The sequence below is a fragment of the Tribolium castaneum genome, chromosome 5 (genome assembly GCF_031307605.1).
Source record: "Tribolium castaneum strain GA2 chromosome 5, icTriCast1.1, whole genome shotgun sequence".
Lineage (NCBI taxonomy): Eukaryota > Metazoa > Arthropoda > Insecta > Coleoptera > Tenebrionidae > Tribolium > Tribolium castaneum.
Window position 1 is genome coordinate 2,995,316 of NC_087398.1, and position 13,990 is coordinate 3,009,305.

A 13,990-nucleotide genomic window follows, 5' to 3' on the forward strand; every position below is an offset into this window, starting at 1 on the left:
GAAGCAAGTAATTATACCTAGTTTTCTTAAATATGTTATGAGAATTTGGATTACCGGAAGGTGTCTGTTTTTTCAAGACTTGTAGATTTTACGCATTTACAATAATAATATGATAATAGGTACATTTCAAATAAAAATGGTCTTGTGATTTAACTTCGTTGTCGCTAATCGCGTAATGTATAATAATGTGACTAATTTAATTAATGCAACAATTTTTAACAATAAATCATTTTCCACATATGAGCATGACAAATTGTTGCAACAATATGCATGCAGTATTTATTATTGTGATTCATTATACTCATGATGCCATTGAACTTTTTATTATAAATGAAAATCCACAGACGTGAAATACTTTATTTATAAAATTGACAAAAAGCGACTTCAATTTATTATTCAATAAGCTCATTTGTTGTCTCGTCACTTTTATTACTCTGAAATACATTTTCCATCTCCGATAACAATTCATCCGATATTTCAAATTTATATTGCGGTTCGATAATAATAGGTTTTCTGGCGGTTCTCGGTCGTTTCATCGCAATCCTGTTTTTATTAATTCTTTGAAGAATCTCGAATTCGTCCGCTGAATTCAACTTGCACATTCTCACATCTAATTTTTTTAAAGTCGTATTGTATCTCAAACCCCTCATAATTATCTTACCCATTTCCTAAAACAACAGTCCGATCAATTTACGCAAGAAATCCCAGCTGGAAAGGCCGGTTTTATTACCTCTCCGAAAGGATTATTACTCAAATCCAAGTGCTCCAAATGCGAATTGTGTTCAATCATCTCGCCCAAAGCAGAAATAGGCCCCACTCCGCAAGCGTTCAAATGCAAAATTTTGAGCTTCCGTGCACTTAGTGTTAAAGGTTTCATTAAAATTTCGACGCCTCTTTGACTAATTGGATTCAGTTTTAAATCGAGAGATTTTAAATTGCAAGTGGGGCTACAAATTGCGTAAGAAATGGCCTCAATTCCTTTGGCTCCTGTTAAACACACACAACATTTTTCGGAAAAAATTCTGAAATGATTTACCGATACGATTGTTCGTCAAAATTAAATTAGTGACGGAATTCTCTAAGCAAAATTTACTGATAGCCACCGCACCGTAGTCCCGGATTCGACAGTGGGAAAAATCCAGCGTTTCCAACTCATGCTTCAGAAGAGACTTTAAAATGACCACGGCTTTTTCGTCATCAATATCAGAATTTCTTAGTCTAAAATTGAAAACTATTACCCACATTTTAATTGTGTGGGTACACACCTGAAAACTGTTAATTTACACTTTTCTAGTCCTTTTGCCAACAATTTTATATCCTGTAGCGAGGTCCTGACTGTGTCCCAAGTGAATTTTTCTCCAACGTAGGTCTATTACACAATTAAATTAATGAAAATGTTAAATTGCATCCGTCAGTTTTCGAATAAATCAGTGGTTAAAAAACCTAACATTTAAAATAATGTGTTTACTTTGGTTTACGTCGACCACATTTACAAAATACCAATTAGAGAAATGGATATTTGTTCTAAAAATAAAAACATTCCTCACCTGTTTGAAGCAAATCGAGAGTTCAGTTAAATTCCCCAACCCCGAAGTAATCGCGTTTAGAGGAATTCGATTTGGGGAATTCTCCGAACACTGCAATTCCCGTATATCCAAAATTTTAACATAGTCAGTGCACAAGTCGGCCAGTTCTTTGATCTAAAAATTCAAATTAATCAATTGCAAAATTTCGTAGGCAAGTGACTTTTTCAGCGTCGTATTTTTCAGGTTTCAGTTTCTCCAAATATTCGCAAATATGTATTTCAAGGAAACACTCTTTCCAAGTCCTCTTAAAACCTGCTTCAGCGCTAGATTTTCGCGATCTTTCACTCTCTTCACTGCTTTTCCTGCTGTTGCTCACTTTCACGATTTCGTTTATCTGGACGTCTAGTGAAACGTTTTCGGGAATTACTTTTGGCCATCGCTGCAAATAACATCGCTTCCAGTAAATATCGTCATGGATTTTTGGCACTGTTAGAGCCAAAGGGAGATCGGTCGGTAAAATGTTTAACAGAAAGCAGCGATCGATTGTTACAATGATCTCGTCCAAAATCGGTTTTTCTTAAAAAAATAACTTGAAACTGGTGAAATTGTAAAAGGGGAAGTGGTACCTTGCCAGTTTTTTGCGATGGATTCCAAGCAAAGTTCCTGCAAGGTCTTGGGAATGGCTTGATCCCAGCTTGACAGATTATCGCTCCGTAGAGTATTTTTCTCAATTCTGCGTTCATTGTAACAATTGTAGGTTTTCAAAGTGTTTGGATTAACAGTGACCGGAATACGCATTGTTGGTCAATCGATCAAACGTTCCCTTTCGTTACGGGAAACACAATCCGTTTCTCACAATTTCTTCAATGACGCCAACCATTTCCACTAATTAGTGTAGCAATGCAAATGAGGCAAATATCCAAGATCCGTGATTATAATTTATTCAGCTCGCCTTGTTGCTCAAACGTCCAAATAAAAATAACTGTTCCAGTCATCACATGCTACAGATTAGACTTGGATTTATTATCCTTCAAATGAAATTTATTCTCATTGTTTGGTAAATTATTAATTTGTTGACCTAACACGGACTTTCCCGATGACTAATGTGATAATTAAATCAAAGAATGCCTGATTGAACCACCCGTTACCAAATAAAGCGAAATGACAAAAGGTCGCAGAAAATACCTCAAATTTTTTAAAAACAACTAGCGCAATTACCAACACGTTACAAAGTTGTTTTTCTACTTTTTGCTACTTCCTGCCAACAGTTCATCACTTCGTGAGCAATTAATTTGCAGATTGACTCCTATTGTTTGAGCCATCCACATTTTGAGACATTTTAATTATTCATGAAATTTTACTATCAACCACATCGTTAACCTTCGCCTCAATCGTTTAGGTTTTCTGGAAAATGGATTTTTGGGGAATTTAAGTCATTATCGAATATTTGCCCACAAATCTTCACAATTGTTATTTTATGAACAATTCCGCACTTTGTCATCAGCTATTACATAATACGGTATAATATTGTAAACAAGTTGCTGGAAAACCATCCAATTAATCAAAGACGCGTGGTTTTGGAGGAACTGATAAATTTTGCAAATTGAAGATTTTTGTGCCTTGATGGTAAAATAATACTTCCTCCGATGCTAATAAAATGTGTAAGGACGCAGTTAATGCTCATTTTGATAGTATAGACCTCATTATGTTCCTCCAGCCGTGACAAAGAGGTGTAATACCGGTTGACTCGTCTACAGAAAAAAGGATGTCGGAGTTTCCACCGCTGCGATCATTAAAATAATATCACGATTTCGTGCCGACTCTTGCCTAATATGGTAATAACACGAGTTTAAAACACATTAACTGATATATTGGTAATTAATAAGTGAGGGCACATCCTCTATTGTAAATCTCCTCCACGCGTCACTTAATAAATCTTTAGATCATCTTATTATAATTCTGCCACTAGCTGCTACCGCGAGCTATTTTCGGAGCCAAATGTCATATTTATGTTATTGACCAATTTGGATTTACAGGAAGGTTAAGGTGTGGGCTTCTTGGTATTGTCACCTTGTCGCAGCAAAATAAATCCTGCTAGATTTTGACGGAGTCATTTATTGGAGAAGCTTCAGCTTCAATCGCCAAGGTTATTAAACCTTATTTTACTGTTAAATGCAGTATTTTTTGCGTGAAGACGCTGATGGAAATCTCCAATTAATTTGAACTTTGCAATACGGAGAAAAACCGCCTGAAAGGTAATCACATCAGTGTGTTTGATGGTACGCGGAGATGATTTGCTGGAACGATTTTTTTGTCATCACGGATTATACTCTCGCACTTTTTACCTACACAAACTCGTTATTGTATAAATAGGAGCTGAACGTCTTTGGGATCGTAGTCATCGAGAACCTGTAGATCTGTTTTGTTCCGACTACGCTGTTGACCATGAAACATCATTTTTATTTACTGTTGTTCTTAGCTTTAGTGTCGGTTGAATTGTGTAAGTGCATCTGTGCAAATTTGCATTCGAATCAAACCTTTGCTTTAATTGCAGCGCAACAGCATGGAGTTAAAGGAGGCAGCTTCAGCGGCAGTTTCAGTAAGAAAAAAATTATTTTCGCAGTCAAAATTTTACCATATTTTTGTAGGCACTTCTTCGGCAGGATCGCAATCGTCGTGTAGGTTTAGTGTCGCGAATCGCAAAATTAATTATTGTGTCCTTAGCTTTTAGCAGTTCAAGTTCAGGTTCATTCTCTGGTACCGGTTCTCTTAACGAAATTGGTGCCGGTTTGAAGGATTTGGTTGGGAGTTTAGCCCACGCAGGAGCTGCGGCTGGTGCCGTGGGTGGTGGAGGCGGTTTTACCGGTTACAAAACGACTTCCGGTGGCGGCGGAGGTGCTATTAGTGGAAGTGGAAGTTTTGCGGGTGGTTCAAATGGTAGTAAAATTGTAAAAAAAAATCGGCCTTGAATGAATTTTCCAGGTGGGAGTTCTTGTGGACTGACTAATAAGAATTGTGAGTCCGGGTCCGGTCTTGGGGTTGGTGGGGGCGTGGGAGTTGGCTCTAACGTCGATGTTGGAAGTGGTGGCCCTGGTGGAGTTACCTGTGCACTTGGGGATAAATCGTGTTCAAGTTCAAGTGGTACTGCAACTGGTGAATTGTTGACTGTTGGTAATTTTTTTATTTACAATTATTTTAAGGCGAAATCAGTACTGCAACATCTAGTACTTCGGCTACGCCAGGTGGCGAAGTTTTGAAAGGACTTTCTGGTACAGACGAAGGTCCCAATCGGTCTGTTTCTCAAAGTACTAGTGATAATAACGCCATCAGTGGTTCAACTGGAGTTACTGGTACTTTTGGCGGAACCACAAATGTGCAGCCTTTACCATTAAATCCATCTAATGGTTAGTCTTGCATTTGTAATTATTTAAAAAATACTCGTATTTTTAGAAGGTGGTACTTTTGGTCAATCAAACAGTTATGGGGGAACTACCAGTACTAGTTCTTCCGGTAGTTACAACAAACCAAGTGGAGGGTACGTCCCTACTCCAACATATCCATCCCAACCTTCGGTACCTTCATATGGTCCTGGCCCTACTTTTGCAAAACCACCTGCACCTACCTACTATCCCAACAAACCTTGCGGAAGTTACGGAGGGCCAGGGTGTGGAACATCTGGTACTTTTGGAGGAATTGGAACTGGATTTCCTGCTAATCCCACGGGAACTGGAACTGGAAGTTACAAAAAACCTTGCTGTAAGGGACCATTCCCTGGACCTAATGGAAGCATCCACGAGAGTAAACCAGCTAATTCCGTACCTCCAGTACCCGGCATTGGGAGTCCTGTAGTAACAGGAGGTGCTGGATTTGGCGGAAGTATTAGTAATGTGAAACCAACATTTCCTGGACCTAGCGGAAGCATCCATGAGAGTAAACCAGCTCATTCTGTTCCTCCAATTCCCGTGCACCATGGAGGCGCTCCCAGCTATCCTACGGGATCACCCGTGACTGGTGGCTACTATCCGACAGGATCTCACGTAACTGGTGGTAGTTATGGTACAGGATCCCACCACGTAACTGGAGATTATTATGGTCACGTTCCTGTCCCAAGTCACCCATCAGGTGGATCTAAAGGACCATGTTGCAAGGGACCTTTTCCAGGACCTAACGGAAGTATCCATCATAGTATTCCAGCATCTTCCGTTTCTCCAGGCGGATCTTTGCCAGTAGCTGTCGGAAGCATTTCCGCTAATATTCCTTCAACTTCGATAACTTCTACAATAAATGCCGGATCTCAAGCTACAACTCAATCCGGAATTTCTGGTTGGAGCAAAGACTATACTGCAGGTAATGGATACACACACTATTACACTATTCCAAAACCGTCAATACATCTACACCCGCCAATCACTGGAACAGTTTACACAAAACCAGTTGCTGGATACCATCCGTTAAATCCCGATTTCATCTTCGTAGGAAAAACAAATTTAGAAACTTCTGGCTCACCAGCTGCTACAGAGGGCTCAGGTTTTGCAACGGGGAGCGTAACAATTCAAAAACCTGATGGAACTTTAAAAACACCTATTTTTGATTCCGAAAAAGACAAAATTTCACCAACGCCTAGTTCGGGTGCTGGCGTATTTGGGCAAAAACCTGCAGAAAACGACAAACCTTCATCGTTTGGTGTCTCCGGAACATCAACAAGTGTATCCTCTTCAGATGCCAGCTTCACAAGTCCACCTGCTGGTACTGAAAAACCTGAGACAAAGCCTGAAGGATCAGGCGCTTCTGGTAGTTATGGTTCTTCCATTTCTGGTACCGGAAGCAAATCTGATAGCGGCTTTGCTACTGGAAATGTTGAAATAATCAAATCTGATGGGACAATTACCGGAGGAAAAGATTCACCCAGCGGTGAAAATGGCGCAACTAGCGGATTTGCCACTGGAAATGTGCACATTTTTAAACCCGACGGTACCACTGGACCCGGCTTTTCTGGAAGTTATGGAGGCTCAATTTCTGGTTCTGGGAGCAAATCTGGTGGTGGTTTTGCAACTGGAAATGTTGAAGTCTTCAAACCCGATGGTACCGTCACTGGAGGAAACGATCTAGCTGGAGGAACCAAAGCTACATCAAGTAATTCCGGTTCTAACACTGGAGCCGATGGTTTTGCCACAGGAAACGTCCATATTTTCAAGCCTGATGGGACAGTAACCGGAGGAAAAGATGCTCCAGGTAGTTCAAGTTCGGGTTCAGGCTTTGATGGAAGTGCAAGTTCTGGAGGTGACGGTTTTGCCACCGGGAATGTCCAGATTTTTAAACCCGACGGTTCGGTTACCGGCGGAAAAGATGGTGGTGCTTACGCAGGAAGTGGTTCTTTTGGATCGTCCGGGAACTGCGGGATTTGCTCCGGAGGTGTGAAAAGTCCAGTTGGGGGGGCGGCTGGAAGTGGAAACTTTGGCGGCTTTGCAGGTTCGCAAAGTGGAGCTTTCGCAGCATCGGGTTCTTTAGGAGGAGGCGGTAATGCAGGAACAGGTTTTTCCGGATTGCTTGGAAATTTGTTTGGGAAACATGGTTTGGGTGGGAATTTGGGAGTGTCAGGAGCTGGCTCTTTTGCCAAATCACATTCATTTGCCGGAAGTTCAAGTAAATTACCAAATGTAACTATTGTTTCAATTTAATTAAAATTTGATTTTCAGGCTTTGCAGGCGCTAGCTCTGGTTCATATACAGCGGGACATTATTAATAACTCTTATTTAATTATATTTTTTATCTGTGAATATTATTTTTATAAGTAACTTTTTATTGTATGTGATTTTTTTAATAAATATGAAAAAAAATAATTTCTGTTTTTTATTTGGCCTTGAATGTTGTATGCGACAAAAACACAAATTTAGTAGTTTATTAATAAATACAAAAATTAAGTAGTCAATGAACCCTTTAGTAAAATTTACTCTCTTCTTTTTCTTAATTTTTTAATAAAGTAAATATTGAAATTGCAACTACGAATTCAATAAAAATACTGAATAAATGATATCAACAACTAACTGATGAATGAGAAAGTAGGTACATCTAAAATTATTTGACAAATAGGATTACAATTATTTTAAATTAAATTAATTTTTTTATAGTACATTGTCACATAATAAAAATTTTTTACTCACTCTGAGCAGAAATTAAATAAATAAGTATATTATATTAGGTAAGTAGTACGAGAATGACTTGTCACTTCTTTAAAAACACTTGACTTGCTCTCGTACAAGCTCTTCTAAATCGAAGTGTTTTAAAACTATTATGGGACCTTCACACCATTTAGTAATTTTATTTACAGTTGCCCTTGCTATCTACACATTTCAATCTTGTAAGCTACTGCAAAGTCCAAAAGAATTAACAAGCACCGCAATAATGCTTTTGGTCAATAAAAATAATGCTATTTGAAAAGTTTTAGGCCTTTTTCGGTTGTTACTTTTGGGAGAACAGCTAAATTTGTAAGATTCAACCTTAATTCTTATGACGCCACATGGTCTAGAAGTAACATTTTATATCCTACTACTATTTTTACATGGTTCTTAAAAATTAAGAAGTGTTTTATCATTGCAGCAAAAACTATGACTACTTCCTCAAAAATTGTAATTACCTTATTTTTTTAATTGAAACAAATGGCATTCTCAGCAACGAAGAATGTTTTGCCGATTTATTTACATTTATTTACGCTACAAGGCAAAATTGTTAAAAAATTGAGAGGGATAATTGCTGTTTAAGGTCTTTTTATGTAAAAATGAAAGGAACATCAAAGGATGCGAATACTAATTTGCATTATTTACTACACCTACCTTAATTTAATCAATGGTTCATTGCTATACCCAGTCCATTAAAAAATTAAAAATTGTTACATGTATTGTCAATACTATTGACCTTCTTGCAAAACCGCCTTTAAAGATAGTCATGACTTTAAGTTCCTAATTAACGTCTTCCTTAAAGTTACTATAAAAATTACAAAAACTATTATACCTTTTGAGCATCTATTTCACTTTTATGATGGCTCATAGTGTCATACTCAAGAGTCCGGAAGTAACTTTCATGTTATATTTGATGTAATAATTTTTTTTCTAAGTGGGCAACAAATACAAACAAAATTGCAATAGAATATTGTTATTGTGTTTGTGCAAATAGAGGGGCCAAAGTGTTAAAATCAATTAAAAGTCGAAAGAGGGGACTAACTCTTTTACTATATAAATTCAGCTGTAGGGAGCCCTAGTCAGTCACCTCCTGATAACAAATCATGAAGGTAAAAAATAAAACAATCATAATAATTAACACAAAAATTTAATAAAAATTGTTTTCTTCAGGTGTTCGTTTGCGCTCTGGTAGTGTGCGTGGCTGCTAACGTTGCCCAAGGTATAATTTTTCGAATTTTTATGTTTACTACATTGTATTTTGAGATATTAATTAATTAGCACCTCTTCTTGTCACTAGTGAAAGTTTGCAAGTTATTGCAAATGAAACTAACAAGCCGGAATAATTTAATATATTTTTGTTTATCCAGGTGGTCACCTCGGAGGCGGCGGCGGTGGCGGCGGCTGGCAATCTGGCGGAGGGGGAGGCGGCTGGCAGTCTGGTGGAGGCGGCGGTAATGGAGGCTGGAAACCTCTTGGAGGCGGAGGAGGGGGCGGCGGTGGCTGGCAGTCCGGCGGAGGTGGAGGCGGATGGCAATCTAGCGGAGGCGGCGGTGGATGGCAATCCGGAGGCGGCGGCCATGGCGGTGGCGGCGGCGGAGGCGGAGCTCCAATTGTGAAAATTATTAAAATTATTGTGCCCAATGGCGGAGGCGGTGGAGGTCATGGAGGTAGCGGCGGTGGATACGGAGGTGGTGGCGGTTTCGGAGGCGGTGGCGGCGGATGGAAATCCGGTAAGTTTTTTTAAAATATATTTTTTCTGGTAAAACTGTTTAATTCGGATTTGCAGGAGGAGGTGGTGGTGGTGGATGGTAATCTACCCCGAACAACTCCAATCAAGTGTATCAAGTCCGCACAACGTTTTGCATTTGGTTTTTGTACTTTTGTAAATTTGTAAATATTTTTTTTACTTACATTGCTGTAAATAAATTTGATTTGCTTATATAAGAGTTTTTTTTTTCGTTACCTATTTATTTTTTGTAGGCAAGTTTAAGTTTGTAAAAGTACTCGTATTATTTTTAAACCTACTCTAGCAAAAGTTTTATGGCCTTTTCTTAAAATTATTTATTTTTTTGTCTAAACCTGGAGCCGCTCCGGGCAACGGTTCCGGCTATAGAGGCGATTAAAGTTTTACATTAACAAAATTTATAACTCAAAGACTAAACGTCTTTTTTTGTTTTGTTTTTTTTTGCTTAAATTTCCTGAGTAATAACACTTACCTTCAAGAAAGTGAAAAAATTATTTTTTTTAATTCGTTCTGTCATACATTTTCGTATTTATATATGCCTTTACAACTCTCTAGAGTTGTTAAAAGTCCAAAAAAAGTCCATATGTTCGATTTTTTGATGTTTGATTTTTTAAATTTTCGTTGCAATTTCTGTCGATTTTGGGTACCCGGAACTTTTGTCAAGCAATAGCTCCGGAACTATCAGAGATAACCCCATGAAGTGTATTATCGTTGGAAAGCTCTTTAAATTATCTATCTTCTTCAAAAAAAATTATTGTTCTCCGACTAATAGTTTTCGAGCAAATTGGAGACAAATGCAAAAATTGGGAAAATTTTAAAAAATTCATAACTAAAAAACTATTGGGAATTTGGCAATTTTCTCGATGCCAATCGATTCCCCGGATCATTTTGCATAGGAATCGATCAAAATAGTTTCACTTTTTCGAATAGTTTAGCCAGAAATGAGAAAATAAAAAATATTAAAAAAAAGTTAACACCCCCCCCTTAAAATCGGTCAATTTTTAAAGTGTCTCTAAATCAACTAAAACCGATTCTATCTTATAGATTTTGATGTGCTCTTTCCGATCTAAAAAAGCATTTTCTCCTAACTCTTTTAGTTTGGCCGTAATCGGCGTTTGAAAATTGAAAAATTTTTTGCGAGATATCGCCTTGGGTCCTATGCCATTTTTTAGAGTTTTTTATTCCGGTTGTCCTCCATTTTTTCGTTTCTCGATAACTCTAATAGTTTCGCCGTAATTGGCGGTTGAAAATTGAAAAAAAGTGAAAATGGAAACCTTTTTATGCGTTTTTCTCGGAAACTGTAAGACTTAGAGCAACGAACAAAAAAACATCTGATAGCGCTTAATTTTATCTATTTTTTCGACCAAACCCGGAGCCGCTCCGGGCAACGGTTCCGGCTACAGAGGCGATCAAAGTTTTTCACTAAAAAAATTCATAAAAAAAAAACTAAAAGTCGTAGAGCAATGCGGTTTGTTCGGTTGAATTCTACGGCTCATTTTACATAATATATCAATTTTTCACAAGAATTAAAAATTTAAAAATTTTTGCCTAAATTTAGGGTCATAGTGAAAAATTTTATTCATTAAAAAAATTCATAACTCGAAAACTAAAAGTCGTAGAGCAATGCGGTTTGTTCCATTGAATTCAGCGGCTCATTTTCTGTATTATACCATCTTTTCACAAGATTTAAAATTTTCAATTTTTTTGCTAAAATTTCCTGAGTAATATTTACTTACCTTCAAAGAGGTGAAAAAAAAATTTTTTTTAAACTCACTCCAGTAAATTTTTATGGACTTCTACATGTCTTAACAACCCACAAAAGTTGTTTTTAGTCCACAAAAAGTCCATATGTTCGATTTTTAGAAGTTTGATTTTTCAATTTTCGTCGCAATTTTTGTCGATTTTGGGTACCCGGAACTTTTGTCAAGCAATAGCTCCGGAACTATCAGAGATAACCCTATGAAGTGTATTACCGTTGGAAAGCTCTTTAAATTATCTATCTTTTTCAAAAAAAATTATTGTTCTCCGACTAATAGTTTTCGAGCAAATTGGAGACAAATGCAAAAATTGGGAAAATTTTAAAAAATTCATAACTAAAAAACTATTGGGAATTTGGCAATTTTCTCGATGCCAATCGATTCCCCGGATCATTTTGCATAGGAATCGATCAAAATAGTTCCACTTTTTCGAATAGTTTAGCCAGAAATAAGAAAATAAAAAATATTAAAAAAAAGTTAACACCCCCCCCTTAAAATCGGTCAATTTTTAAAGTGTCTCTAAATCAACTAAAACCGATTCTATCTTATAGATTTTGATGTGCTCTTTCCGATCTAAAAAAGCATTTTCTCCTAACTCTTTTAGTTTGGCCGTAATCGGCGTTTGAAAATTGAAAAATTTTTTGCGAGATATCGCCTTGGGTCCTATGCCATTTTGTAGAGTTTTTTATTCCGGTTGTCCTCCATTTTTTCGTTTCTCGATAACTCTAATAGTTTCGCCGTAATTGGCGGTTGAAAATTGAAAAAAAGTGAAAATGGAAACCTTTTTATGCGTTTTTCTCGGAAACTGTAAGACTTAGAGCAACGAACAAAAAAACATCTGATAGCGCTTAATTTTATCTATTTTTTCGACCAAACCCGGAGCCGCTCCGGGCAACGGTTCCGGCTACAGAGGCGATCAAAGTTTTGCACTAAAAAAATTCATAAAAAAAAAACTAAAAGTCGTAGAGCAATGCGGTTTGTTCGGTTGAATTCTACGGCTCATTTTACATAATATATCAATTTTTCACAAGAATTAAAAATTTAAAAATTTTTGCCTAAATTTAGGGTCATAGTGAAAAATTTTATTCATTAAAAAAATTCATAACTCGAAAACTAAAAGTCGTAGAGCAATGCGGTTTGTTCCATTGAATTCAGCGGCTCATTTTCTGTATTATACCATCTTTTCACAAGATTTAAAATTTTCAATTTTTTTGCTAAAATTTCCTGAGTAATATTTACTTACCTTCAAAGAGGTGAAAAAAAAAATTTTTTTAAACTCACTCCAGTAAATTTTTATGGACTTCTACATGTCTTAACAACCCACAAAAGTTGTTTTTAGTCCACAAAAAGTCCATATGTTCGATTTTTAGAAGTTTGATTTTTCAATTTTCGTCGCAATTTTTGTCGATTTTGGGTACCCGGAACTTTTGTCAAGCAATAGCTCCGGAACTATCAGAGATAACCCTATGAAGTGTATTACCGTTGGAAAGCTCTTTAAATTATCTATCTTTTTCAAAAAAAATTATTGTTCTCCGACTAATAGTTTTCGAGCAAATTGGAGACAAATGCAAAAATTGGGAAAATTTTAAAAAATTCATAACTAAAAAACTATTGGGAATTTGGCAATTTTCTCGATGCCAATCGATTCCCCGGATCATTTTGCATAGGAATCGATCAAAATAGTTCCACTTTTTCGAATAGTTTAGCCAGAAATAAGAAAATAAAAAATATTAAAAAAAAGTTAACACCCCCCCCTTAAAATCGGTCAATTTTTAAAGTGTCTCTAAATCAACTAAAACCGATTCTATCTTATAGATTTTGATGTGCTCTTTCCGATCTAAAAAAGCATTTTCTCCTAACTCTTTTAGTTTGGCCGTAATCGGCGTTTGAAAATTGAAAAATTTTTTGCGAGATATCGCCTTGGGTCCTATGCCATTTTGTAGAGTTTTTTATTCCGGTTGTCCTCCATTTTTTCGTTTCTCGATAACTCTAATAGTTTCGCCGTAATTGGCGGTTGAAAATTGAAAAAAAGTGAAAATGGAAACCTTTTTATGCGTTTTTCTCGGAAACTGTAAGACTTAGAGCAACGAACAAAAAAACATCTGATAGCGCTTAATTTTATCTATTTTTTCGACCAAACCCGGAGCCACTCCGGGCAACGGTTCCGGCTACAGAGGCGATCAAAGTTTTGCACTAAAAAAATTCATAAAAAAAAAACTAAAAGTCGTAGAGCAATGCGGTTTGTTCGGTTGAATTCTACGGCTCATTTTACATAATATATCAATTTTTCACAAGAATTAAAAATTTAAAAATTTTTGCCTAAATTTAGGGTCATAGTGAAAAATTTTATTCATTAAAAAAATTCATAACTCGAAAACTAAAAGTCGTAGAGCAATGCGGTTTGTTCCATTGAATTCAGCGGCTCATTTTCTGTATTATACCATCTTTTCACGAGATTTAAAATTTTCAATTTTTTTGCTAAAATTTCCTGAGTAATATTTACTTACCTTCAAAGAGGTGAAAAAAAAATTTTTTTTAAACTCACTCCAGTAAATTTTTATGGACTTCTACATGTCTTAACAACCCACAAAAGTTGTTTTTAGTCCACAAAAAGTCCATATGTTCGATTTTTAGAAGTTTGATTTTTCAATTTTCGTCGCAATTTTTGTCGATTTTGGGTACCCGGAACTTTTGTCAAGCAATAGCTCCGGAACTATCAGAGATAACCCTATGAAGTGTATTACCGTTGGAAAGCTCTTTAAATTATCTATCTTTTTCAAAAAAAAT

The 13,990-nt window shown here is 36.6% G+C and overlaps 3 protein-coding genes across 4 annotated transcripts; 2 read left to right on the forward strand and 1 right to left on the reverse strand.

Annotated features, from left to right (window-relative positions):
• Window positions 1-343: 343 nt before the first annotated feature.
• Window positions 344-4,016, reverse strand: LOC660238 (dynein regulatory complex subunit 5). The gene is made up of 8 exons (XM_064356687.1): window positions 3,876-4,016; window positions 2,153-3,823; window positions 1,747-2,102; window positions 1,548-1,700; window positions 1,266-1,369; window positions 1,037-1,218; window positions 731-987; window positions 344-668 (listed from the first exon to the last, which is right to left on the reverse strand). The coding sequence occupies exons 2-8, from the start codon at window positions 2,322-2,324 to the stop codon at window positions 393-395; spliced, it is 1,500 nt and encodes a 499-aa protein (XP_064212757.1). The 5' UTR covers window positions 2,325-3,823; window positions 3,876-4,016; the 3' UTR covers window positions 344-392.
• On the forward strand, window positions 3,887-7,366 carry LOC660177 (hypothetical protein). Of its 2 annotated transcripts, XM_008196083.3 has the most exons (9): window positions 3,887-4,026; window positions 4,081-4,125; window positions 4,175-4,204; window positions 4,251-4,463; window positions 4,509-4,679; window positions 4,727-4,930; window positions 4,977-5,873; window positions 6,003-7,169; window positions 7,223-7,366. In XM_008196083.3, the coding sequence occupies exons 1-9, from the start codon at window positions 3,972-3,974 to the stop codon at window positions 7,267-7,269; spliced, it is 2,829 nt and encodes a 942-aa protein (XP_008194305.1). In that variant the 5' UTR covers window positions 3,887-3,971; the 3' UTR covers window positions 7,270-7,366. The 2 variants fall into 2 exon arrangements, with proteins under 2 accessions (XP_008194305.1, XP_001813059.1); XM_001813007.4 differs by having other exon boundaries at window positions 4,977-7,169.
• Window positions 7,367-8,671: 1,305 nt separating this feature from the next.
• Window positions 8,672-9,646, forward strand: LOC100141884 (uncharacterized). The gene is made up of 4 exons (XM_001812972.3): window positions 8,672-8,811; window positions 8,873-8,921; window positions 9,070-9,432; window positions 9,489-9,646. The coding sequence occupies exons 1-4, from the start codon at window positions 8,806-8,808 to the stop codon at window positions 9,512-9,514; spliced, it is 444 nt and encodes a 147-aa protein (XP_001813024.1). The 5' UTR covers window positions 8,672-8,805; the 3' UTR covers window positions 9,515-9,646.
• Window positions 9,647-13,990: the final 4,344 nt, after the last annotated feature.

What these genes read in the sequence shown, in the direction of transcription:
- LOC660177 (XM_001813007.4), top strand. Translation starts at nt 3,972, where the DNA reads ATGAAACATCATTTTTATTTACTGTTGTTCTTAGCTTTAGTGTCGGTT. An exon ending in TTTAGTGTCGGTTGAATTGT is followed by an intron (nt 4,027 to 4,080) that starts GTAAGTGCATCT and finishes CTTTAATTGCAG; the next exon opens with CGCAACAGCATGGAGTTAAA. An exon ending in GGCAGGATCGCAATCGTCGT is followed by an intron (nt 4,205 to 4,250) that starts GTAGGTTTAGTG and finishes TTGTGTCCTTAG; the next exon opens with CTTTTAGCAGTTCAAGTTCA.
- LOC100141884 (XM_001812972.3), top strand. An exon ending in GGCTGCTAACGTTGCCCAAG is followed by an intron (nt 8,922 to 9,069) that starts GTATAATTTTTC and finishes TTGTTTATCCAG; the next exon opens with GTGGTCACCTCGGAGGCGGC. An exon ending in TGGCGGCGGATGGAAATCCG is followed by an intron (nt 9,433 to 9,488) that starts GTAAGTTTTTTT and finishes TCGGATTTGCAG; the next exon opens with GAGGAGGTGGTGGTGGTGGA.
- LOC660238 (XM_064356687.1), bottom strand. Translation starts at nt 2,324, where the DNA reads ATGCGTATTCCGGTCACTGTTAATCCAAACACTTTGAAAACCTACAAT. An exon ending in CATCGCAAAAAACTGGCAAG is followed by an intron (nt 2,103 to 2,152) that starts GTACCACTTCCC and finishes TATTTTTTTAAG; the next exon opens with AAAAACCGATTTTGGACGAG. An exon ending in TTTGACGAACAATCGTATCG is followed by an intron (nt 988 to 1,036) that starts GTAAATCATTTC and finishes TGTGTTTAACAG; the next exon opens with GAGCCAAAGGAATTGAGGCC.